Source organism: Bacillus rossius, chromosome 2, assembly GCF_032445375.1.
Source record: "Bacillus rossius redtenbacheri isolate Brsri chromosome 2, Brsri_v3, whole genome shotgun sequence".
Classification (NCBI taxonomy): domain Eukaryota; kingdom Metazoa; phylum Arthropoda; class Insecta; order Phasmatodea; family Bacillidae; genus Bacillus; species Bacillus rossius.
Genome location: NC_086331.1, coordinates 85,456,673 through 85,484,338, shown reverse-complemented (window position 1 = coordinate 85,484,338; position 27,666 = coordinate 85,456,673). Strand labels below are relative to the sequence as shown.

Here is a 27,666-nt window from a genome sequence, read left to right as displayed (position 1 = left end):
AAAATGTTATTTTCACTGCATTACCTGTAGGTATCTAATATTTACCTATATAACAGTTTATAAAATGATTGATTTCTAAGTCATTCTTCAAGTATGTATGTATACTAAATTTTTTATTAAAGCACAGTGAAATATTGTTATTCAAAACACTGCTTTTCGTGTTTCAAAGTACCGCTTTCAGCCATTTAAAAACAACCACATTTACTAGTCCGTAATACTCATTCTTCAGCTTTATCCTTCATAATGTATGGCCACCAACTATTTTCTATAAATGTGTGTTAGCTGACAATAGTGTGATAGCTAACTGTATAGTTCTCCAAAATGTTAGAACACAACAATGATGGGGATAAATACAGATGTTGTCCGATTTTTCTCTTTTTACAATAACTTCTGATGTTTTGTAAGCATCAGCATGTAATCCATTTCATTAAAATGTGACTATAATCTGAGAAAAACACATGAAAAGAAAGACTACTTTTTTTACTGGCAAACAAAGGCACACCTATGTGGGTTGCTGCCATGGCATCAGAGAGCTTGTTATATGTAGATCTAAACAGAATACAGTAGAGTCTCGTTTATCTGACCTTCACTTATTCGACATACCGTATTATCCTATATCTTACCGATGCCCCAGGAAAGCAGAAAAGATCTAAAATTTACTTAAATTATCAGAGAATGATCTTTTCAAGTACACTATTTAACTTCAGAAAATTTTGTAACTGTAAGTACATTTTCTCAGTTAATTTTTGTTGTTGTTTTGTTATAAAACATGATTAGGTTCATAATGTGTCAAATTATAACATAGTTTGACAATTAATAGGCTTTTACTAAGCACAACCCTTTCATTAGTCATTTTTGCTTATATTAAGTTCCATCGACCTGTTCATGTTGGCTAAAGCAAGACTCTACTGTAAATAGTTGTTTGCACTGTTATTCTGTTTGTAAATGTAATTTTTAAGGTGCGCTGACCTAAAACGACGTACATGCACTAGTACTATGATATAAGACAATCATGAAAAATTCTCTAAACAAAAGTCCTTTTGACAATACACGAACATTATCAAACAGAGCATTAGCATGGCCAAGTAATAGAAAACCACTTGCAACAAAATACTGTTAGCAATGTTGATACAATACCAATGGAGAATGAAACATATTTGAAATTCATGCCAAAAATTAAGAGATTTTAATAAACCTTAAAAAATGAGCTTACTGTTTATTACTATAAAAAAAATATATTGTGGAAACAGCAATAGTTTAGGCCTGGTGACTTGGCTCCAGCAAAAACAAACACAGCTAGATTTTATTTTTAAATCTAGATAGCAGCACACAATGTTGGTACTTTTATGCACTGCTTTTAACTTTAAGCTTAGGTTGTGGGAAAAATAAAGTTCCTTAGAATTTTTTAAGCACGTATCTCAGTATTTTTAATTTCTACAACGATAACATGAACAAAATTTACTAAGATTAAAAATATTAACAAAAATTACAAGCTCAGACATTTTAAGTGGAACTAATAGCCTGGGTTGGGTCATCACACGTAGAATATTAGAATATTATTTTTCTACATACACGTAGAAAATTAAGCCTAACATTGTTAAAGAAATATATTGTATTTTAAGTGAAATAATGTATCTTGAGGTTTGTTAAAATATGCATTCATTCAAATGGAATAATTTATGTTTATACAATTGCACATAATGGCAACAGACTATTGTATGCAGACCAATCAGGGCATAGGAGAGACACATCAGTTGTTTCAAAATGGCTGGCAGGCCAAAGCATTCATTTTGGAGTGACCTGGGTTTTAAGTTAGTCAAAGAAAACAAATACTGCTGCAAAACGTCTAGAATCACACAGGTAAGAAAATAATTTTTTTGATCTTTAGTACTTACTTAATATGATATTTATAACCTAAAAAAGCAAGAACTAAACTAGGCACTTATTGCACTAACTGCATATGTATTGTTAATATAATAAATAATTATGAAACTTGATTATCATTAGGCCTACAACATGAAAAGTACAATTTTATGTCAAGTGAATAATTAATATCTAACTTTAGTTTGCTTAATATGATGTTTATAACTAAAAAAGTAAACAAGATGTTCTAACAACATACTATTAATGGTATAATTATAACTTAATTTTTATTATATTACAAACTACATTTGATTTGTATTTGTTTGAGGTTTATGTCACTTTGATAACAGGTTGCCTACAATTAATATTATTTAGATTTATTTAGATTTATTCTAACATTCATTCATACATTGATTAAGGAATATAGAGTTAATAGAGACCTAAGGTCATTCATCAGCTTGCCTACAAAACGTGCTTAGTCTTAATCAATCAAAAAACTTTCTTTGGTATGCCAGAGAGTGTCTAAATGTCTCTTTCTGTTCATATTTTACGTGATAAGGACATTGTACAATGCATTTGTAAATTACATACTTTCAAAGCTTCAAACCTGACTTCTGTTTCAGGAATGTATGCCGCAATGTAACCTCTACAGCGGTTTCCTCTGCATCACAATCTGTTCAACCACACACAATTAAATGAAGACACAAAGTTAGTGATGATGATGATGATCCTGTATTTGGCCTTTCCACTCCTAGTGAATCTACGAGTTTCATTGTTGCAACTAATAGCCAAGGATCTTTATCTACAGGTGGCTTACAGTACAAATCTCATGAACATATTTCACTAACCAAAGTTCTAGGCATTCCCACAGTCACAACCACAAAACAACACTATTTCACTGCAGGCGACTCTCTGGGTGATTTTCACCGTATGGAACAGAATTCCATACCAGAGGTTTCAGAAGGAGTACGTAAATGTATTGAGCCCCCAAAGTTGATGGAAACACACACAAACGCGACACAAGAAAATTTGGATTATAAGAACCGGACTTTTTTTGATAAAATATCAAAAGCAGAGAATGAAATTGCCAACCGTGCACTGGGGAAACTTATATTTGGATGTAACATTCCTCTTAGTGTTGTAGACTCTAATCATTTTAAAAATTTTGTCAAGACATTAAGACCGTCATACAGGCCACCAGTTCGAAAAACACTTGCAACAACCATTCTTGATGCAGAATATGAAGAGTGCAGAACTTCTTTTAAGTTTGGTGAACATTCTGTTCTGCTCATCGATGGATGGAAGAATGAGGCAGCCAACACAAAAAACATAGCTGCTATGATACATAATGCAGCAGGTGACATTGGATTTTTTGATGCTTGGGAACTGTCGGGAGAGAGTGAAACAGGAAGTGCTCTAAAGGATATTGTTTCACAAGCAATTGTATCTGCACGTGATCTTTACAATACAGAATTATATGCTGTATGTTCGGACAATGCTGCCAATATGATGAAAATGGGTAAAATAATAGATTTGTGGCACATTACATGCAATTCACATACTGGCAATCTTCTTGCAAAAGAGCTAGTCCCACCCCAGCTGGCATCAAGAGTAAATACATTGTTAAAAGCTTTCACTTCAGCTGATCAAGAAGTACATCTCCTTGCATATGGTGGTCACCGGATAACACTGGCATGTGAAACACGATGGTGCAGCAATAGAGATGCATTCCTTTGTCTGCAGAAAAATCTACCAGCAATGAAAAAGGTGGTTGGACAGGGTGTATCAATTGACCCTGCTGTTCTTCAGCTGATGTTTGATGACAACTTCATGAAGCAAGTTTCAGATGGCATCCAGCTGTTTGACCCTGTTTGTACTTTAATCAATAAGTGTCAGCAAAGCAAATTCAGTATTGCTGACGCTGCAGAAGAGTGGATGCAATTACGGTTGCCAGATGGATACATCCAACTCCAAAAAAATTTTGAAAAGAGGCGTGAGCAAGCACTTACCACCTATGGCTTAGCAGCAAACTTCTTGCACCCAGTCTACCTAGGGAAGAGGTTTTCTGCAGAACAGCATGATGAGGTATGTACCCAGGAAGTGAATAAATTTAAGGAGGGCTGGGTTGAGAGACTCTGAAGGAAAGGAGGAGGGTGGAGAGATTGGTGAGGATATATCCATGTTTTGAATGGAGAGGGATCATGGGGAAGCTAAGAGACAGATCGGTAAGAGGGCACTACAAGGAAAGGAGGGGCAATTGTTGGACGGTCCATAGGCAGAGAAGGAGAACAGAGAGGAAATAACTGAATGCTGGTTAGAATGGTGAGAGTGGAATGAGCTGGGGGACGAATCTAGGGGTTGGAGCATTCAGGAAGAGAGTAAGGGTAGAGGGAGGGAAGGAGAGAGGACAGATAAAGTGAACCCTCGAAAATACGGTAGCCCAAATGCAGTTGTAAATGTTGTTGTTGTTTTTGTTGTTGTTGTTGTTGTTGTTGTTGTTATTAACATTTGAAATCTTAACAGCTCCTAGTTAGCCACACAAATTAATCTGTTGCAGGTGGAGGAGTTCTTGCTTCAAGAACTTGATGGGCAAGGACTGGATGATCTAGCAAAATTCAAGAGTTCTACGGAGCATAGTATTTTTCAGTTACTTAGAGAGAAAGGTGTTGTTAATCCATCATCTTTCTGGGGGCTTGCTCAAAGAAAACATCCAGAAATAAGCAAACTAGCAATTAAGCTCTTGAATATCCCAGCCTCATCTGCACAACTAGAGAGGGCATTTAGTAATTGGTCGTATGTCCACTGCCCCTTACGAAACATACTTACATTTGAAAGGTCAAAAAAAGTTGCTGCATGTGTACCATACGCTGAAATTCGAGATGTCCCATCTGATGAATATTGACTAACTTGATAAATGGAAACCAATCCTACTCTCTAGTTTTATGGTTACTAAAGAATATTAAATATGTACTTTAATACATACAAATTCTAGTTTCCAGGTAAATATGTAGTCTGTATGCTGTTAATAAACATAATTTTCTACGTGTAGACTATGTAATAAATTTCAATATTCCACATGACATACTCTACAGTAGAATATAAATGTAGATTACTTATTTTCTATGTGTAATATTCTACTGACCCAACCCTGAGCCTAAACCACAAAAAATATCAACAAGACTTACACTAATAACAAATTACTACTTGTAAAATTTTTTCACATTACACCAAATGATAGCACACTCAGTATACCAAGTTTCCACATCTCACACGCTTAATCGCACTCAAAGCATACAAAAATTTGTGATTTTATACAAAGACCTATATTGACTCCTAGTTTAGACTTGGTGCAAGTTTTTAATTTACAATGTAACTAGCTACTCTACATATATTCACAAGAAGTAAATTAACTAAGCATGATTTCAGTTTCATATTGAGATAATAAATTTTAACAACTCAGTATCTATTACTTTACCTATAATTTTCTAGGGAATCATCTCTTTTATATAGTCTGAACACATGTCTTGGCTAGAATGTTATGGTGATTTAAGTAAGGTGGTGGCAGCTAGGAAATGGTTTAAGGTCATATTTTATGTTTATCAGAACAAAGCGCTTTCTGCAAGTTTGGATCCGAAGATCACACAGTGAAAGAAAAATGTAGGTATTGGCACGATCTTTTCAAGAGCTATTTTGATTTGCAGTTATAACATTACAGTTAGGTTGCATCTTACACAGGATATTTTTGGAAGTCATTTAAATGCAACTTTATTATCTAAAGAAATAATTAGTTAACCAACACACTTTCAGTTCACTTTACTTCACAAATTGTTTCTATTGATTTATATGCCTGAAAATTCTCTCAAAACATTATGTGAGATACACTGACACTACAATGAGGAAGTAGCTTATGAGTGTTACAAAAAAGTACATACAAGCATTTTTAACCCTCAGTACACCACGCTGCACACCTGGCCTCAATTGTTCTGTGCACCTCAAAGTTCTTTGTACACCTGGGAATCACTTTACTCAGAAAATGGACCTTTATTAAAAAAATTGATATTTCACCAAAAATATATATATTTACCAGCAATGAACATGATAACATAACTTCAATGTACTTAAATATGAAACTATCACTTTTTATGTTTTGGATTAATAAAGCAGATATGGTAAAATCTCTGAATCTTGCACTACTGATAACACAACCACTGCAATGGTTGGTAGAAATGTATGTTTTTTTTAAATGCAAAAGCCACAATTCTATATAATTACCGGAATATTTACCCAATAAAAACCATAGGTATAATGATAAAGTTGAGAATTATATTTACGGTAATGCATTAAGGATTAAGGCAAATATAAAATACTAGCTGCAGTACCCGGCGTTGCCCGGGCTGAACACAGGGCGAAGGGGACCTTTTTCAAAATCAGATGTATGTATGTGTATGTATCAGGGTGTCTACTGAGTTACAAAAATAAAAATTAGTGACTTTTTCTTGACAATTTCTACTAAAGTGTGACCACGAAACTTGTCAAAACGGTATAATTTTTAAATGTTATAAAATTAATCTTGAAAAAAAGGGCCAAGGCCAAAGGTTGTCACATAACCAATTTTATCCTTCTGCATTTTGAATTTTTGTGCTATAACACTGTCTGGGAACATTATGGGGAACAAAAATACTAGTAGCGCATGAACCTCTGTCAGATGTGTGTGTCATTACCTTATTAAGTGACCACAATATTTCTGCTTTCCACACATTCTCATCAACACAATATTTATTTAAAGAACATGGGAAATGTTGTGACTTTGAATTTGAAGGAGTTGAACATTCAGTAAATGATTTATCAATAGTAGTCATGGTTCCTGAACTACTTGAAGTGGAAGGTGTAGTATCTTTTTCCTGACCCAAATGTGTGAGCTTGTCAACTTTCAAAAAACTTAGTGTTGATTGTTTGCTTTGTAGTATGGCAGAAGACAACTCCAGATGTTTTTTTCCTGCTTCATGAACCTTCACAGATGACAAACCACTGTGACTTACATCAAACTTCGATTTACAGAGTGTGCAAAATGCCTTGTATAAGTCATCTTTAACAGGACGCAACCACTTTGAAAACCTATCATTTTCATCTGAGAGCCAATATTCTTTAAAAGAACATTTGCCATACATTTTCTTTTTCTTTCTTCTTTTCACGAAAATACATCACACATTATGTGCACAAATTTTTGGCTTTCTTTTATCCTAGCCAAACATAAATTTACGTTTCGTACACACAAGCAAGCAGTAAACAAACGAACTCAACGCTATAATTTCGATTATGAACGCTCGCCATTTGGCTAACAATTTATCGATATGGACGTGGGTCGCACGCATTGACGCCTTGACAGCTACAATCGATTATGTGCGATCGTTGTCCGCTCTGTAGAGTAAGAATGAAACTGACTACGCCGTGGCCGCCACGGAACAAATACCACCTTTTTTTTTAAGCATGTAAGGTACGAGAATTGAATAAATTACGTTTTCACAGCATTCTAATGGACTTTTTTTTTTTAAATAAAGAAGAGCAAATCGCTATTATTAAAATTTTCTCTGCATTATATGTGAAAATTATGACGTTGCACGTAGGAGAATAGAAGCTGTAAGCAACATTTTGAACGGGATTTTAAAGCAAACGTCTTATGGCGAAAATGGCGGGACTGGCCTAGTTAAACACGGGAAAATGTATTGTGTGGGAATATCTTATGTGATGATTTTCCTGGAAATGCAAGCTGCCAAAAGCACAAAAAATATGGTACTTACAAGATCAGTGCACAAGAAATACACATTAGCCTTGCAATTAATATTTTCGTGACTTTTACCAAAATATACTTAAAAATGGTGACTTTTTTGGGACTTTCGTGACCTTTTACAACATTCGTGACTTTTTCGTGACTTTCGTGACCTAGTAGACACCCTGTGTATGTAATCTAGACTCTATAAAGCACTATAGAAAAAAGCTGAAAAATAAGAGATTACTAATATTGAAAAGATTCCATTATCTAGCTAATGCTCGGCATGCAATGCAATGCCTCAATCAGTTTTGTTTTGTAATATGTTTGAAGTAGTTACACATATACAAATCATCTATCCATCTCTCTAAACATATATTTATCTCTATCTACATCTTTATATATCTATGTATCTCTCTATCACTATTTATCTCTTAATATCTACATATATACATATATACCTCACACTATCTCTATCTCTTCTATATATAAATCTCTATATAGCTCTATACATCTATATATCTCTTTATCTAACCCATTTCATTCTCTATACCTCGCTCTATCACAACTTATCTCTGTCTCTCTCTATCTCACTATATATATCACTCTATCTCTGTCTATCTTTTATATTTAAATAAATTGTGTCATGCGTGCACACTTATACAACAAAAACAGACAAAGTGTTGAATAGGAATTAGCCTGTATATGAAGTGGTGATTGAAAAATTATAAAACATTCAAAATATTTTCAAGGAAAAATATACGAAATTGCACACAACCGCTGCGTAGGGAGCCGACCGCGCAAGTGAGCCGCGCGGCACTTTATATTGTGACATTGACTCCCCTCCCGCACCGCTGTGACGCTTAGGTCAAATGCTGCTGCCTAGCTAGCCGAGCGGGGTGTGGGTGGGGCGCGGGAGCAGAGGCAGGCGGTGGTGGGAACTCGAGCGTCAAGAGAGACACCACGACGACGGACAGTTGCTAGTTACTGAATTAAAATTATAGAAAAATTAAAATATGTTGCTTAAATAATGTGGTTAATAAATAACGCGGTAAAAAGTAGCTTATGTTCATTGGGATAATGTCGGCTTCTAATGGAAAAAGAATTTTTCAAATCGGTCCAGTAGTTTCGGAGCCTATTCAATACAAACAAACAAACAAATCTTTCCTCTTTATAATATTATATAGATTATAGTGGACTCCAAACCATTTGGAAACTGGATTGTAGCTCATAAATTGAGCCACACGGTACCTATTCGGTATTGTACCACAGTCACTCTCCACATGAGTGTGATACTTCAGTGAGCACAGCAGCCCGTAAAACACGATAACTTACTTGATCTTCTCCCTCTTTGACATCTGCACAAATTTTCTCCTGGATCTCAATAAGACGCACTTCACTACGTGCATATGTTCCCAATTTTTCTTCCTCCCAAGCAGTATCTCCACCTTCAAATTTGCCACGAGAAGTTCTGTCCATTTGCTATAAAAACATTAGACAAAAACAAATTAAAAAAAAAAATTATAACTATGAAAATAATCTAATGTAACTGCAATGGAATGAAAAATTGCAATTGAAAAATTAAAAAAAACATTTCAAAATATGCTTGACCACAACCTTGTCTTTTACCCCATAGTTCCTCTGTCAAAAATACTAACTGTGCTCCAGCTCCAAGGTTCTCAAACATTGAATTATTAATAGATCACTTTCCACCTTTATGGTGGCAATGGCAATGGGAAGATTGTCGTGCCATTGTAAAGACTATCCCAGCATTCACCTGACTGGCCATCTGTGACATGCCTGCATACCACAGATTAGCACAATACCTTCCAGCAAGGCATAATGATGCAAGCCTCATAGCCTCTTGAAAAAGAGTTATATGTACCTCTTAAATTTTTGGCACCAGTCACAAACAATAAACTTCTTGAAATCTAGGTAAGTAAACTTCAGTGAAAAATAGTTGTAATGTCATGGGAAACGATGCGTTAAAATCCAAATGCTTAATACCTTCATTTTATGCTTTTTATGTTTCAGAAGCATTTTACTAGTAAATAAAAAACTGTATGATGTACATGAGATGAGATAACACAGAGATTTCAAAGTGCAGACACAGAAGTTGACACGTACACCAATTAGCCAAATACCCATCCTGCTCTGACACAGGCATTAAGAATTAAGTTTATTGTGAAAATTACTTAATTTTATTGTTTGTAACTAGACATGTTACAAGAATTTTGAAAAGCTTACCTTTTGAAATGATGTTGCAAGAATTTTACAAGCCCTGCAGGGGGGGAACTTGTACGCTTTCAACTTCTCCTTCACCAAAGTGTTTTTAGACTCTGAATTGTCACCAAAAGCAACCCCCAAGAGAAGACACAATACTAAATGTAAAATTGGTTTTTCTATGTGGTATCTTCTATCTAAAACAAAATAAGTGAAACCCAAATTTTATTTCCATGCACAGCATGGAACAATATGACATTTGTTAATACTTCTGCTAAAAATTTTCGAACCGAAGATATAAAAACAAAACAAAAATTGAAGGAAGATATTTACTGTAATATCCCAAAGTAATAACTTTTCAATAAAAACAATTCCTAAAATGATAGTTTACAGCACTAAAAATGTTCCTAGTCTGTCACGAAAAACATCATTTGATTTCCTATTAGATTCTAAAAACATTGGATAGTAGGGAACATAATTAGGTCCAGCAAGTTTGTGTGGTAAATAACATTAAATATGACATATTACAATAAAATTTATTAAAATAACTAAAAAATTACACTGATTATAAAAAAATGTTACATCAATATTTAGGTACTGTTTGTTTAAGTCACTAAACCACATAATTTTTCCTGACTTCAGGGCCTTTCACAACTACCGAGTTTTCTCGAATCCAGTCAAAAAGAAAAATACAATTTCATGGTGACAAATCTAACATTTCCTTGAATTCAGAGCATTTTAACGAACACTGACCATTTCTAACCAATTGTTTATTTTTATTGTGATCACCAAAACATGCAAAAATCTACTTTCACAAAAAAAATTGAGAATTTTAAGTAATGTTCTTAATTTCTAGAGTCAAGATTAAAAGAATATTTTTCAAAAATGATATTTTTGAGCAGTGTTAATTAATGTGATGATAATCTGACAGGATTCTGGCATTCAAAGTATTCTGTTACCAGAGAAAGATAATTTTTAGCTGTGTGTTTACCCTAATGTGTGATTTATGCCATGTCTGATACAGTTTGTGATATCTGCACAATTGTTATTTGAGTCATGGAAATGAGAAAATTGCTGCAAATTGTACAAACTGGTTACAAATTTAACTACATTGGTCAATAGCATTTTTGTCACAAAGAATGTGATGAGTGTTTTTAGCTTGAGATCAGATTTTGCCTATTGGACTCAGTTTTCTTGAGATACGCTACCCTCTATATAAAGAAACCCTTGATAATGCTGCAGATAGGTTATTCTGCTGTGGCTTACTTCAATTACTCTGCAGATGTAATTAATGAAAAACAATTGAAATATGTTTAAGGAATTCCCAAACATGCACCTCAATTGAGAAACCCACTTCCAGGTAATGACGAAGGTTTAACAATATTGCAGATGACTCCTGCTCGAACAGACAGAATCATGTTGTGTTTGTTGCCAGTTGTGTCTGTTCTTGTTGTTCCAGGTTTGTAAAGGTTTGTTTTTTGTGTTACTTCAGATGAAGAACTGCCTCCTACTGGTATAAATAGCCCAAATTCTTTTTGACATGTCTGTGGAGAGAATTTACCATGAAATTGCAAAAACTTAAACTTAATCCTCTTTTAAAGAAATATTACAAACTTTATTTTGGGTGTAAGGTCGGCGACCAGGACCACAAACGGCACCCCCACATATGGTATTTAACATGTGTTAGTGTTACACTCCTAAAAGGCTGGTCACATGTCCTTTGGTGTTCCCATGATTTTAAGGGAAACCTCGGTTCAAACAAGAGAAAAATGTACAATATTATAATTTACCATCTGCTAAGAGGCCTGTATGTCACAGTGAAAAATAACCAGAACCAGTGCCTACTGAAAATGTAACAGTGAGTGAAGATTAATACAGTGTGGAACATGGAGAAGAAAGAAGAATATATGTATGCCAACCTAACATTTCAAGCCACATGTGAATCAAATGAGCCTCACTTTTCTTCTCAAGAAGATCTCAACGATCTTGTCTATGAATTAAATTTTTTTTTTAAACAGGCTTATCATTAAGCTTCATGATTAAATGAATGGAATCTTCTTTTCGCAATACAAGTGTGTTTTTCATGACTACCATCCTGTTTTTTCTGAATATTTCTCCAAGGAAAGTGATAGGCCTACGGTTTTTTCTAATGATATTGAGTCAGTTATGGAGGCCCTTTGCCATGAATTCAGTGTAAATGAGTGGTGCTTGTTTATAAATTCTAACAAAGTTAGTCAAAGTTCTTTACAATGGGAACCAATTTCCTTCTGTTCTGATTGTTCATGTAGTTAACACGCAGAAGACATATAAGAACTTAAACTGCTACTCACACTTATTCAATATGAGAACAACAATTGGTGTATATGAGGAGATCTCAAAGTAAATGTAATTCTGCTTGGAATGCTCGAATACACAAAGCACTGCTGCTTTCCAAGAAAGTGGGACAGTAGAGACAGAAAAAAACCAACATTGTGGGGAAAAACAGCCTGCTCAGAATGAACTAGTGCCTGGACAGATAAATATGGTGAACACTTCCTTTGTTAACCCCAAAAATGTGCTTTCACCTGTACTGCACATTAAATTGGGTCTCGTCAAAGCTTTAAAGCCATGGACAAATAATCACATGTATTTATTTATGTATTCGTGAAAGATGTTCCCACGAATAATTGAAGCAAAAATAAAGGAGGGTCAATCCATATCAAGTATCCCAGCACAGGTTGCTTGACCATTTCAGAAAAAAAAATTTTTGTGTGTGTGACATCCCTAGCATATAATAAGTTCCAAACCCTAATAACATAAAAATATCATGCTTGGTTTATTAATGGTTGCTAGATTTACATGATCGGGTGTGGCAGTTTTGACGTTTGCAAACCTTTGGGGGGAACTCCAATAAATATATATTGGCTGCTCCCAGAATTATGAATTAAATAGCACTGTACTGAGCATGCTCTGAAGCAACTTTATTTGTAGTAAAAAATGTTTTTTATTTTTTATTTACAAAAATTGGGTACAAATATAATCAAAATTTGGGTCAAAAATACGAGATTCAGTGGTGTGTAATGAAAGGAAGGCTTCAAGTCTCAGAGTTAAAATTCACACAGGGAATTCCTCTCTACCAGTAGTCTTTGGATACCAAAAATTAAACCTGAGAAATATTTCCATATTTACTTTCTTTTCCATGAGCTCAACAATTTCTCACTTTTTGCATTCTTTACAAATTTTAAACCTAAATATCTCTAGTGGACAAACTGATAAAATTTTGGGATTATGCTAGAATGAAGTCCTATATGATAGTAAACTCCTGTAAAAATTTTGACTTTGAGACTGCACTGTGAGCGCAGAAAAAATTATTTTAATGTGTGAAATTTTGCCTTTAATATTCTTGGGTTATGTTACTACCCACCCATTAAAAAAACATCAATTTTCCTAACCAATTTCATATAAATAATTAAAATCCATATTTTCAGCACATTTAGAATATTACAATTATAATGCACTTTTAATCTGTACTACAAGGAGCACTGCACATTAATTAGTCATTGCATTATCTTTGGATATTTTGTCTTATTGCTATTGTTTACAGATCAGTATGGAGGGTATCTGTTCAATAGGAATTTTTACTTCAGAACAATGTCACAAGAATGTTTATGGTAATATGCCTATGAAAATGAAATTGATAAGTGAGTTCAGTGAGGAAAATAAAAATATGTTGCAGTTGAGAATGAATAAGGATATTTTAACAGTTTGTAAATATCATGAGATGAAGTTTCTATGCAAATATATTCATAGTTTTGGTTGTGTTTGTTGTGACCCGATGCACGTTCACAAGAAGGTGATATCAAAAGGACTCAGGGAAATTAAGTTGAAGCATACTTTTCAAGATGTAAGTCTGAGGTTATGTCTTGTGCCTGGAAAATCTCTGTGCCCAAAATGCTAACTTCTAAGATCAGAAAACTTAGTTCTGACAAAAGGAATCTAGCAATCAGTTCAAAAGCACAGAGTATCAGAACAAGTAAAGAAGAAGTTGAGATTATGTTTTGTAGAAAATGATACAGTTATTCAAGATAACGACATTGTCAAGTATCTTCATCATCTGAATATAATGAGTTAATTGAAAAATTGAAAGCTAAAACTCTTACAGCTAACAAAGAATACACAGTACGAATCATCAGTCTTCTTCCTACCTCCTGGTCTCGCGAGAAATCAATGAAAGAATTTCAAGTTACAGAGACTATTGTGAAAACAACAATAAAGTTAGTGAAAGAACAAGGAATTTTACCTCACCTAGGAAAAAAGAAAGGTGCTGGAATTATTGATGACATTGCAAAAGAAGTGGAAAGGTTATATGAAGAGGATTAGAACAGTTGTATTTGTTCGGGAAAAAATGACTTTGTAGCTGTGAAAATCATTGGAGAAAAAGTTCACAAACAAAAAGACTCCTTCTGAACAACCTAAATGAACTATATCTACAGTTTAAGAATGAATATACAGCATTCAAGATAGGTAGGTCTAAATTTTGTGAGCTGAGACCAAAGTGGTGAATTTTAGCGGGTTCGTCAGGTACACACACAGTATATGTGTGTCTTTACCATCAAAATGTTAAACTAATGATTGATGGAGCCCGACTGAATGTAGACTTAGACTACAAAGAATTGCTCAATATGATAGTGTGTGATTCAAAGAACTACTCGTGTATTATGGGTGAATGCCAACAATGCCCAGGAAAAGATGTTTTAATCCTAGAGTTGTTTGCTGAGCTTGAAGAAAGTGATTCTTTGCCTGACAATATTGTCTACAAACAATGGGTTACTTTTGATAGAGCAGAAATGGCCACAACTGTGAAGCCAAGAGATGAATTAATGGAAGATCTGGCAGGAAAGTCAGTTTCTTTGAAAAAACATCAATATATTAGCAAAAATCAATCTCAGTTCTTGAAAGAAAGGAAGATGTATTTGACTGAATACGAGTGCCTGGTCTTAGCTGATTTTGCTGAAAATTACTAGTTTGTAATTCAAGATGAAAGCCAATCTGCTCATTGGGCAAAAACCCAGGCCACTCTACATCCATTTGTCTATTACTACAAGAACGGAGAAAATATTCAACACAAAAGTGTTTGCATTATCAGTGACAGTTTGGAACATAACACATTGGCAGTTCACACATTTCAAGATCATCTTTTGAAACATTACTGAAACTAAACCTGCAATCAACAAAATTCTGTATTTTTCTGATGGGGCTTCCAGCCAATACAAGAACAAAAAGAATTTAATGAATGTCTGCAATCATAAAAAACATTTTTACCTGCGATGTGAATGGAAATTTTTTGGTTCTTCGCACGGTAAGAATGCCTGTGATGGAGTTGGTGGCACTACAAAACGACATGTTTCACGAGCAAGTCTTCACAAACAGAAAATAACCAGATACTTACTCCTCAAGAAATGTTTAAGTACTGCAGCACTCAAATAACTGGTATTTCTTACATATATGTGACAAGCACAGAGATCTACAATCATGCCACAATGCTGAAACAGAGATATTAAAACTGCAAGCGAGTTACTGGAATAAGAAGCTTCCATAGGTTTGTGCCTATAATGAGAGAACTGTAAGGTATTATGCTACTTCAAATGCAGACAATTTTGAAGACTTTCAAGTCCGCAAAACAACTCCCTTGAATGTGGACATAACAGATATAGTTGCATGTATCTACGATGGACAATGGTGGTTGGCATCAGCAATGAAAATATGGATATCCATGTAGAATTTTACCATCCAACAGGACCCAGTACATCATTCAAGAAACATGTTAATGATTCTACCTGGGTGCCATTTAACAGAATTCTGAGGAAACTTACACCACAGGAACTTACAACATCCACAGGACGTACACACAATATTTCCAACATTCTTTGTGATGAAATTCGATGTGTTGCTTAGCAGTCATGCTTGCTAATCTTTGGTAAGTTTTAGGGCCGTTTTCACCAACGCCTCCTAAACACACCCTCAGCAAAGGACTGCTTAAGTTTAGGCGTTCCTTAAAGTCAATTCTCACGAAATTGGTTTTCACCATCGTAACATTCACTTATGTAGGGGTTGCTTATTTAGGGACTTGCTTGCCATAGAGCGAGGGTTCGTACAGATATAAGTACTAATAGTTTTCAGGTTGGTACTTCGAACTTCTTGTCACGTGACATACATAAGCCAATCAAATATTTTTACTAAACAGTAAACAAATATCTGAATGTTTATTAATTTCGCAGTAATTGGATGTTACAATGTTAGTGTATTTTCACGGAAAGTAGTAGCTATATGGTCGTTGCAAAGTAGTGTGAAAATGTTTGAAACAAAGAGAATGAAAACGCAAAACTTTTCTTCTGATGAGAAAATGAAGGTGTTGAGCCTAGTTGAGAGGCATAAAAATATAATAGAAAATAAGAGGACGGATGCTGTTTCCAGCAAAGAAAAGGACGCAGCATGGGAGAATTTATTCGCTATTGTAATTTTGTCTAAGTTTAAACTAAGTTTTAATAGCAGATGAAAAGAAAAAAAAAATATCAGTTTATTTCCTTTAGGACATACAAAATTCATTGTAATAAATGTTCTTTTAAGACTTTTCAAAAGAAAAACCTTTAATTACTTCCTTATTTAATGAGTTCTTAAATAAAAGTGGAGTATGCGAACATTCTCGAATGTATTTATAATAAAGGATTTCACATTAAGTTCACCTTAAAAATGTTCCACAACTTCAGCAATAACATTTATATCAAAAATAAAATGTACATCTTCGGCTAGTTCGTATTCATCCACGGCATCCATTTTATTTTTCTTGTTTTGTGACAGTAAGGGCCGCTTAAATAGTTAGGGGCCCGATTTCCACCACTTAAACTAAGGGATGCTTAAGATTACTTAAGAGTTCCTTAACTATTGGTGAAACGATTCAATGTGCTAGGCAGCCCTTACACATGCCTTAAGCAGCCCTTAAAAGTTAGGGGACATTGGTGAAACCGGCCATTAAACACTTAAATTTATAAAGTACATGTATTGTAAATATGTGATATTTAATATAGTGTATCTGTATGCATGCATGTTATAATTGTTTAATGTGCATAATTGCCACATTTCAAACTTGTTTTTTATGAACTCACAGATAAATCTCAAAGTCCAAATTTTTACAGGAGTTTACTATCATATAGGACTTCATTCTAGCATAATTCCAAATTATTATCAGTTTGCCCACCAGAGATATTTAGGTGTAAAATTTGTACAAAATGTAAAAAGTGAGAAATTGACGAGCTCATAGAAACGAAAGGAAATATTTCTCAGGTTTTATTTTTGGTATACAAAGACTACTGGTAGAGAGGAATTCCCTGTGTGAATTTCAACTCTGAGACTTTAAGCCTTCCTTTCACCACACACCTCTGAATCTCTTATTTTTGACCCAAATTTTGACTATATTTGTACCCAATTTTTGAAAATAAAAAAAAATAAAAGAAACCTTTTTACTACAAATGAAGTTACTTCAGAGCATGCTCAGTACAGTGCTATTTAATTCATAATTCTGGAAGCAGCCAATAAAAATTTATTGGAGTTCCCCCAAAGGTTTGCAAACGTCAAAACTGCCACACCCGATCATGTAAATCTAGCCACCATTTTAAACCCAGCATGATAAAATTATATTATTATGGTTTTGAACTAATTATATTCTAGTGAGGCCATACACAAAAAATTATTTTAAAAAAAAAAAAAAAAAAATGGTCAAGCAACATGAAAAATTAAAATTGGGACATTTGATATGGATTGACCCAGGAAGGAAGAACAGCAATTAAGGAATTAATGGCCAATAAAAATTTCCTTGATTAATAAAGTGATTTAAAAAAGTGACATGGTTGCCTTTCACAAAGTATCTACAAATTATTTTTTAGGCAACTTTAATTAAGGCAAACTACATGCTCTATATTGAACATGAACGACTAAGATCATATCTCCATATGGAATGTAACATGTCACTTAAACTAAATTTCTTGAATGACCATTGGTCTTCTTCCCGGATAATCTTGGCAATGTTTGTGCCGAACATGGCAAATGTCTCCACCAGGAAATAACTGAAATGGAAGAGCGATATCAAGGCAATTGTGCTGCGACGTTGTCTAACTACTGCTGAACCTAAACAAGTCTTTCCTGCTGCAATATCACAGGATCAGTGAAAGGAAATATTTTTATTTTTTTTAGGTTGGTTTCATAGTTTTCTTTCCTCGTATGTTGTAATATTTGCTGTTTAGATTTGGAACGCTCGTTGTGAGAGCATGTAATTTTTCCCGATATTTATGTCTTATAATGTAGGTATAAACACTGACGTAGCACTTACAAAAAAGATTATCTAGTGGAAACTGAGGCCGCTATAGAAATCCTGCAAATAAATATGGTTTCAAGTGATATATTATCTTCCAGTTTTGTTATTGTGACAGAAATTTTTTTTTTGTAGACCACTGGTTTTTGTATATGTTGTGAACGCTGGGTAATTCTTAAGGAAAATAAATTTCCTGGAATAAAAATAAAATCAAATAATTTTTTTTTTTAAAAACTTCTTTACATGTTTTTAAATCATTCTCTAAGAGGGCACTGTGATACTTCAAGTAGTTTACCATTCTAACAAATGGTTAGGTTTGGTTTATATCTTACAAATCTGAGATATCATAATGTTTGTTTGTGTTAGATTGTCTACATGTAAAATACTTAAAAATATTGTTTATGGTTAATTAGGATAGGTTAGGTACATTACAAATAATTTAAAATCATAAGACTCAGTTAGGTAAAGTTAGCTACACTAAAAACACAATATTGACGTCGGCCAGGGGATACGCTTCTATCACCCCAATGTGACACGGCAACAACCACATTTCCACCCCGCTCCTCCACAGTTTTAGAACCTCCTGCCGCACATGTGCAACATGTTATCGACGCCAAGCCAGTTCTATGTTCCCATAATTCTTTGATTGAAATATTACATTAACATTGCCAATTTATATTTTATGTGTAATGCCCCAAGTTCAGCAGATTAACAATAAGGATGGAGCAGTACTGCACATGTGAGATTTTGGAACACACCCCATCCCCAAATATATTTTACATATTGTTAGCCTAAATTCACGTAATGCAATATATAAATATTATTGTAAAAAGGCTTATGTTTATTTTTACAAATTTTATTGAGGGATTTCTTTTCTTTGCCTTCAGCAAACTTTTTAAATCGGCTTAGTGGTAATCCTAGTTCAGCAGTAGGACGCTTCCTTGCAGCCATGACACTTTGACAATTCCAAGTCTCCTGAGATGGCCACCTGAGGTAGGATGCTCACCGCACCCTGAAGCCTTCAACTTTGTTTAAACTGATGTGTTTCCATCTGCCGCTGCACTTAATATTTTTAAACCTTTCTCATTTGCTTCAAGGCCTACCTCGGGTGGAAGACTGTTTAACCTAAGTATTTATTTTTTTCTCCGTTTACATATTTTTGAACTTTAACGAAGAGTGCTGAACTTAGTCTAGGCCACGAGGTGACCTGGACAGCTAAGTATAACAATTCTGAACTGATAAACCTTTTTTGAACGTGTATTTTTTGAATGACCATGTATCCGATACAGTTGAGACTAAGGTGCGTGGAAAGCCTTAAAGAGTCGACTTAATTACGAACATTAACTGTAAGTAGCATGCCAGATGTATAGAGCAGACCAGGTCATGTAGCTGGATGAAAGAGGTAAGTTTTGAGTCTTGCACCCACATGAGTCACGTAAAATCATTCAATGGTTGGTTAGTAATTATGTACCCATTTAAAATGTACCTCACTTAATGTAACAAATTTCCCTTATATTTTTATAGTATTTTAAATGTACCTAACCAGACCTAACAATCCACTGACATGATTTCAAAGTATTTTAATGTAGCTAACCCAAACTAACCGTTCACACAATTTGACAGTACTTTTATTTTTACCTAATCTACCCTAACCTAAAAAACTTTCAGACAATTTCACTGATTTTTTAATATAGCTAACTTAACCAACCATCGACACAATTTTTAGTATTTTAAATGTATCCAACCTAATGCAAATGAACATTCTCATGATATGACAGTATTTGTAACATAGCTTACCTACTCATACCACTTGTTAAAATGGTAAACTTCTTGAAGTATCACAATGTCCCCCTTTAGAGAATGATTTTAAAACATGTTAGAAAATAATATAAATGCTGTTTTTTTTATAAAGGTTTGGTTTTAAACTTAATTTTTTTGAAAGGAGGCTAAGTATTTGCACTTGAGTTCTGAATTGTTTTCAGAAGGTTAGATTTTAACACATGTATGTGACCAAAATTGAAATGAAAGGATGGTTCCATTAGATCTGTTATATAGATATAAGCCCTACGTAAAATCGTTACCAATCAAAATTATGGAAATACAAGACTTTTTGTTAACATTTTTTCTCGGAATGTTGGTTTTTGCACATTGAGGGGATCATACATAAAGTGATCAGTTGGTTAGATTATGTTAGCTAAATTAAAAATATATAGCCCTAAAAACTTAGAATGTAGATGTTTAAATAATGATATTATTTTGTAGTATAAACATTACAAACTAACCAATATTACACTTCCACTATTATTTGTCTTATTTTCTAGAAACCGCTACTCTAAAGTATTATCGAAAGTATTTATTGTAGGCAACAAAAAACTATGAAACCAATAACATAAGTTACACAAAACTAACTGCAAACAAAATGAAAACTTTACTTTTTTAAATTTAAAACATATTAAATGATACATACCTAGTCATAGTTTCCCTATGCATGACGAGAAGACTGCACACCAGTTCATAATCTTGCACTTAAGAGGCAATACCACGCTAGAAGCACTGGCGAGCATCGGCGAGCATTATACTTATCATCCCACCTCACTATTAAAAATACAACTCTGCTAGGCAGGCCCCTTAAGTGAAACTAGTGTGCAGTTTTCTTATCATGCATAGGACAACTATGATATTTAAACAGTGACCATAACATTATATGGCAGAGAAACAAAGATAATGGTGTAACGCAAGTCCCTTTATTGCTTTCAAGAAACTGTTATGAGTATATATCATTGCTAAAATATTCTGAAAACATATATTTTAGCCATTTTCACTCTCTTAAAATACAGTCAATAAACTAAATGCAGAAACAGATACCCCTAGAAAATTTTGAGCAGTTTTCAGATGAAGTTCTGAGTGCTGTATTTCACCCCAATGCGTGGCCCCTTAATTCAACAATTTTTTTTCTGAATAGGGGCATTAAAATATTGTTTTTTTTACTTGTAGAGACAATAAAATGGTGCTTTCTGAAAATTAAGGTGAACAGTAACTTATGAGAAAGGTTTATCATTTAAGTCAGCTATATTAACATGTAAAATACAAAATTAAAAGTGATTTTACATGTTATTAACCCATTCGCTCACTTTATTTTTCACTACAAACGCGGCCCTTTTACACCAATTAATTTAGTCCAAAATCACAAAAATTATCATGAGAAAAATTACTGGTTAAAAATAGTTTCGATTACAACATATTCAAATTTATTTTAAAATCACTTATTACAGAACTGTGCATTGATTAAATAAACATATCAAACCATAATTAAGATTCAATAATTGGTTTTTGTATGATAAATCTCAAAACATTCTGGCACATGAAGTGCAACCACACAGCGCTTGCATTCCCACCGTGTTTCACTCCTTTTATTATGAGCACTGCACACAACACAACGTCTGGATGGGTTTTGCTTGCCAGGATTCGGTGGAATGAATCTTGGGAAATGAGCCCAGTGAGCAGCTTGAAGCCTCATTGGAGTGTCACCCGCAGATCTGCGTCCCCGCCGTTGATAGTGTGGCAAAGTCAGTGATGCCATCAGTTCTTCCATGACATCAATTCTGAATGCACTGTACTTGGCCTTTTTTCCAGTAACTGACATCCATAGCAAATATGTGTTGTAAAGTGCCATGTCCATTACATAAAAGAAAACTTTTTTGTAACCTTTTACATACCGCCGCATGATGGGAAAGGATGCTAACTGTTGGTCCTGCTTATCTACACCTCCCATCCAAGTATTGTAGTTGATTACAACTCTCAGCTTCATGACAGCCATCTTTGTTTTCCTGTCTACCTTTTTTGTCATAGCATAGTCAATTTCACTATTGCATGTAGACAACACTAAAACTGGTTTTTTGTCCATCCACTTTACAACGCTCATACTTTCACTGTACCTGATCATACTTTCCCCTCTGTGCAACTTCTGTTTGAATTCAGTATCTTTAGGCATGATTTTCTGTTATGCCTAACAGTGCCAACAGCATTAGTTCCATGATTATGTAACTCGTCAAAAAGTTTTGGCGAACTGTACCAGTTATCCACAAACAGTGTGTGACCAACCCCTTGATATGGTTCCATTAGCTTCATTACAATAGCTTCACTGGCTAGTGTAGCTTGTTTGCCTTCTGTTTTCCCTGTGTAAATAGAAAAGGAAAAACAGTACCCAGTTTTCGAGTCACAAAGTTTGTATATTTTTATTCTAAACCTAGCTCGCTTTGAAGGGTTATATTGTACAAAACACAAACGGCCTCGAAACTTCATCAGGGACTCGTCCAATGAAAGGTTTTCCCAATTTTTTCCTGAAATAATCTAGCACTGGTGCTATTTTACACAAACGATCATGTTTGTTCAGAGCATTGTTGTTTTGGAAGTGAAGATACCTGGAGATGTCCAGAAACCTCTTCAAAGACATAACTTCACGAATGCCTGGTGTACGAGTCATACCTTTGCCACTCCAATATGAACGAATGCTGTGTTTTTTTGCTTGTGCCATCATAACACACAAAGTGAAGTATGCTTGTATTTCGTCACAAGTGGTGGGAAACCAATTAGAATTTGGTTTTACTGCAATGCACTCTGTGGCATAGTCATTGGTTTCAGTGCAGATTGACTGCCACATGATCAAACACTAACCGAAAACAGTCTAATTTTGTAGGGTTTGGTGGAAAATTGTGGGTGAGTAAAGCCACTGGATTTACACCAACATTACTGTGAAATGGTATTTTAGTTATAATTTTATTACCTTTTTCGTTGGACCATTCGCGAGAACCGATAGGCGCAGATATGTCAGATTTTGACAGATTGTCGCCTTGGCCGCACTCTTCTAATTCAGAAATGTTCACTGATGAAGAATAACTACTTTCACTGTCACTATCACTATTATCTAACATTTCCACAACATCAGAATCACTTTCATCCACCGCATTGCTAATGTCATCAAAAATCCGCTTACGTTTTGAACACATTGTCACGTGTCACCAAATGTCATAACAAAAACACGTGCGTGAATAAAAACAAATATATTTGTTTACAGCAAAGATTAGAATAAGACTTAACCACCAAAGCAAAGAATAATACTTAGGAGAGTAAACACGCATTCTAGTGAAAAATCGAGGAACTAAATTTGTAAAAAAAGTTTAAAAATGCTATGGATTTTGGACGTCTGTCAGACCGACTCGTGCACGAAGGTCATTTAGGAATGCGACGGCTGACAGACCGATCTGTGCACGAATGGGTTAACATAGGTGATCTACCTAACCAACCTCTAATATAGTTATTATATTTTTTTCACTAAAGCCCAAACTCTGCAACCTCATATGTAATATTTAATGCCCCTTCAGCAAATAACTTGGTATTGTGACTAATTCTTAAGAAAAGTATCTTTGAAAAATAAAAAAAAATATTTCTTTTTTGTTACTTAAAAACTTTTTTTTTTTTTTTTTTTTTAATAATTCTCTTTGAGGCTGTCATGAGACTTCAGTATACCAGTAGGTAGTTAACCATTTTAATGAGTGATTAGGTAAGGTATAGGCCTAATTAAAGTAGCATAATACCATAAGAATGGTTGGGGTTAACTACATATAAAATACTGTGAAACTATGAGAACATTTTATTAGATAAATGTCGTGAACAGTGAGTAAGTTAGGTTAGCTACATTTTAAATCGGTAATTCCTAACTAAACACCCAAAATATTTAACAGTGACCAATAATCCTCGGTAAATATGTATTGTACGGATTAGCGCCAAAAAAAATCGTACAAATATGAAATAACTTTCATTATATGCTCTTTTACGTCCTCTTTTCAAAACCGCCTGCGGAGATTAAAAATTCCAATTACTTTTGGAGATATCGCTGTTCTTATTTTGCAATACAAGCCCTATGTAATCATTCAACAGACGCCATTTTATATTTTGCCGTGTGTGCGTGAATGCCTAAATAACAGAAATTTTCCATTAGGTAAGGTTAGTTACATGATAAATACTTCAAAATAAACGGAAATTAAAAATAATATCAATTAATTTTACTTGTATAGTTTTAAGTATTTATAATGTAACTGACCTGACCTAACAAAACGGGACAAAGGTAGATTAGGTCAGGTCAGCTACAGTATAAATACTTTGAAACTGAACGGACATTAAAAATAATAAAAATTAATTTTAATGGTTGTTTAGTTTTAAAGTATTTATAATGTAGCTGACCTGACCTAACAAACCGGGAAAAAGGATGAACAGTAGGAACTCACGTAATTTTCTTTTTACGTGATGTAGTCGTTCAACTACGTCGCGAAAAAAAAAACATAATAATACTTGTAAACAAGCAACAATGGTGAACGCGGGAAGCCTACGATTCACTCATCCTTCTGGACATACCCGAATACTCACGTTGGCAAGCCTTCTTTCAACAGACGAGAGGCAAACGCCCGATCGTGCATCTAACTACTAACTAATGGTCAATTAACTAACTAACTAATGGTCAATTAGGTTATGTTAGCTACATTATAAATACTTCAAAACATTGTGGATGGTTGATTTGGTTAGGATAGCTACATTAAAAATACTGTGAAATCATGTAAGCGGTTTTCTAGCACTGGATAGCTACATATTAAAATGTTATTTGCTAAGCAACCATAAAATGATTTTACAGTTTTTTTAATGTAGCTATACTTACCTAATATAACCAACCATCTACAATGTTTTAAAGTATTTTTAATTACTTCTTGCTAATTTTAAGAAAAGAAGGCTTGCCAACGTGAGTATTCGGGTATGTCCAGAAGGATGTGTGAATCGTAGGCTTCCCGCTGAACGCCGCATCAGTGCACAACATGAAAATTAAAAAATTCCATATTTCCTAAAGTATTTGGAATTTCTGATCTCCGCTGGGTTTAATGAAAAGAGGAAGTTAAAGAGCACAGAATAAAGGTATTTTCGGATTTTTAAAATTTTTTTTAAAAAAATCGCCAAAAAATGAATATTAAAAAATTTGATATCTCCAAAAGTAATTGGAATTTTTTATCTCCGCAGGCGGTTCTGAAAAGAGGACGTAAGATAGCATATAATGAAAGTTATTTCATATTTGTACGATTTTTTTTGGCGCTAATCCGTACAATACATATTTACCTAATCCTCACTGTAATTTTCTAGATTATCAGTTTCTGCATGAAAAAAAAAAATTACATCCCAAATGTGTTTTATATTTCAGTTCTAATAACCAATGTGGTGGCTTTGTTTAGACAGAGGTGCAATATTGTCAGATTTTAATCATCTGCAACAATTTTACACTGAAGTACTGTATTCATGTACATACATCATACGTGCAATGTTTATTTTGTGTTTATTTTATTTTTTGGTGCTAGCCCAGACAAGTGTAATATTTAATTAATTATGGAAGCAGTTTTATACATTGTTTTCTGGTTGTGTATGTAATGCCAACTATATACAATTGGTAATTTTAGGTTAACTTGTATTTCAACTAACTAAAATTTTTACAATATATAATTTACAATAGCTATAATACAATTGCAGATTTGTGTTAATTTTTAAGAAATATTTTGCCCCACATAGTGAGATGAATACAAAAAGCTGTCAAATTGGGATTGGTTGTTTGCTTATCATTTTGTATGTTGTTTGCCAAGTGAAAGCATCAGTTTTCTGGGAGAAGAAATTAACGTCTTTCATAGTGAATTTGTCTGTTCTGAATTGTATTTTCTGAAGTATGAATGTCCATGAGTGTCACTTATGAGTCAAAATATACATTGGCATGGTCATGAATTCTAAATATATTGGTTAACTCTCAGAATTCATGTTTTGTTGAACGTTCTACATGATACCAAACATCTCCATTTTCTACTTACAGCGAAAAACACATTCACAATCCTAGTGAAGGTTGAAAGTTTAGATTTTTTTAGTAATATGCAATACCCAGATCCTGTTCATATCATCCTGATGGTATGATCCTGTATAAATTGATCCTGTTGAGCATGATGCTTGCTATTTTAATTTAGTATGTCGAAAATCCTGTGCACTTAATACTGATGGCATGATCCTGTATACATTAATCTTGTTGTAAATCATGCTGCTTGTTCTAATTTAGTACACCGAAAATCCTGAGCACTTGATCCTGGCAGCATGATACTGGAGGAAACTTGGTAGGCTAGTGGGAGACTGCCGTGCAATCTGCAAAAATACTAAGTTTAATCAAATTTAAAATGATGTAAATTATTACATTCTGGGTAATTTTATTGTAACAGCAATTTTAATAATTATACGGTTAATACTTTTATTGGCCTATACACAAAAATTTCCCTCCACTGCATGGCCCTGCCCACTTGAAAGTTTCTCACAATCAAGCAGTAATTTGACCCTGATTTCAGGGAAAATACAACGTATGTAGTGATCAAAAATAAAACTTTCAGAATTCTTTCTCATACCCTAAGGAAAAGTCACTAATATTGGAAATCACCCAGTTATTATTTTTTTTTTTAAATAAAAGTGTCTCCCCTTCAAATTTTCCATTTTCCTCAAATAATTCTTAAGAAAATCCAATTTTCCACTAAAAATTATAATAAAAACTCGGAACTGCATTTATTTACGTCCTTACATGTTTTCAAATTATTACCTAACAGGGCACTGTGATCCTTTATGTAGTTTAGCAGTAATTTATGATTTTAAAGAATGGTTATACTACATTAAGTACCTAGGTATATTAAAAATAACGTGAAATCGTGAGAATGAGGGGTCAGGTTAGCTAAGCTACATTAAAAATATTTTATAATATTGGGGATGGTTGGTTAGGTTAGGTTAATAAATTTAAAATACTTTAAAATTTTGTAAATAGTTTATTAGACTTACCTAAATTAGATATACTTAAATTGTGGGTAAATATGTAGTTGAGCGGTATTTGCGAAAATAAATGTTAAAAATCTGAAAATACTTTGATTACATGCTCTTTCACTTCCTCTTTTCATTAAAGTCGGCGGAGGTAAGAAATTCCAAATACTTTAGGAGATATCGCCGTTCTTATTTTGCAATACAATACCTGTGTTTATCATTCGACCGTTGCCATTTTTTTTATTTTGCCGTGTGTTCGTGAATGCCTAATTAATTAAAATGGTCGATTAGGTCAGGTCAGCTACATTATAAATACTTTAAAACTAAGCAGACATTAAAAATAATGTGAATTAATTTTAATGGTTGTTTAGTTTTAAAGTATTTATAATGTAACTGACCTGACTAAACAAACCGGGACAAAGGATGAACAGTAGGAACTCACGTAATTTTTTTTTTTTTTTTTACTTATTACTTGCTAAATAAAACATTAAAATTTAAAACGTTAAAAACTCACCTAAGTTAGAGGCGGGTACAATTCCTTTGCCATTAGTAGAAAATGATGTAGTCGTTCACCTACGTCGCGTGAAAAAACAAATTCATA

General features: G+C 33.9%; 1 protein-coding gene across 1 annotated transcript in view; it reads right to left on the bottom strand.

The window, feature by feature from the left end:
- LOC134528916 (protein disulfide isomerase crld-1) overlaps positions 1-27,666 on the bottom strand; it is a 66,114-nt gene that overhangs the window by 26,297 nt on the left and 12,151 nt on the right. The window contains exons 3-5 of the mRNA XM_063362583.1: positions 27,580-27,634; positions 9,878-10,050; positions 8,966-9,112 (exon numbers count right to left, since the gene is read on the bottom strand). Of these exons, the coding sequence (XP_063218653.1) occupies positions 8,966-9,112; positions 9,878-10,050; positions 27,580-27,634 (375 nt within the window). The remainder of the gene's footprint in view (positions 1-8,965; positions 9,113-9,877; positions 10,051-27,579; positions 27,635-27,666) is intronic.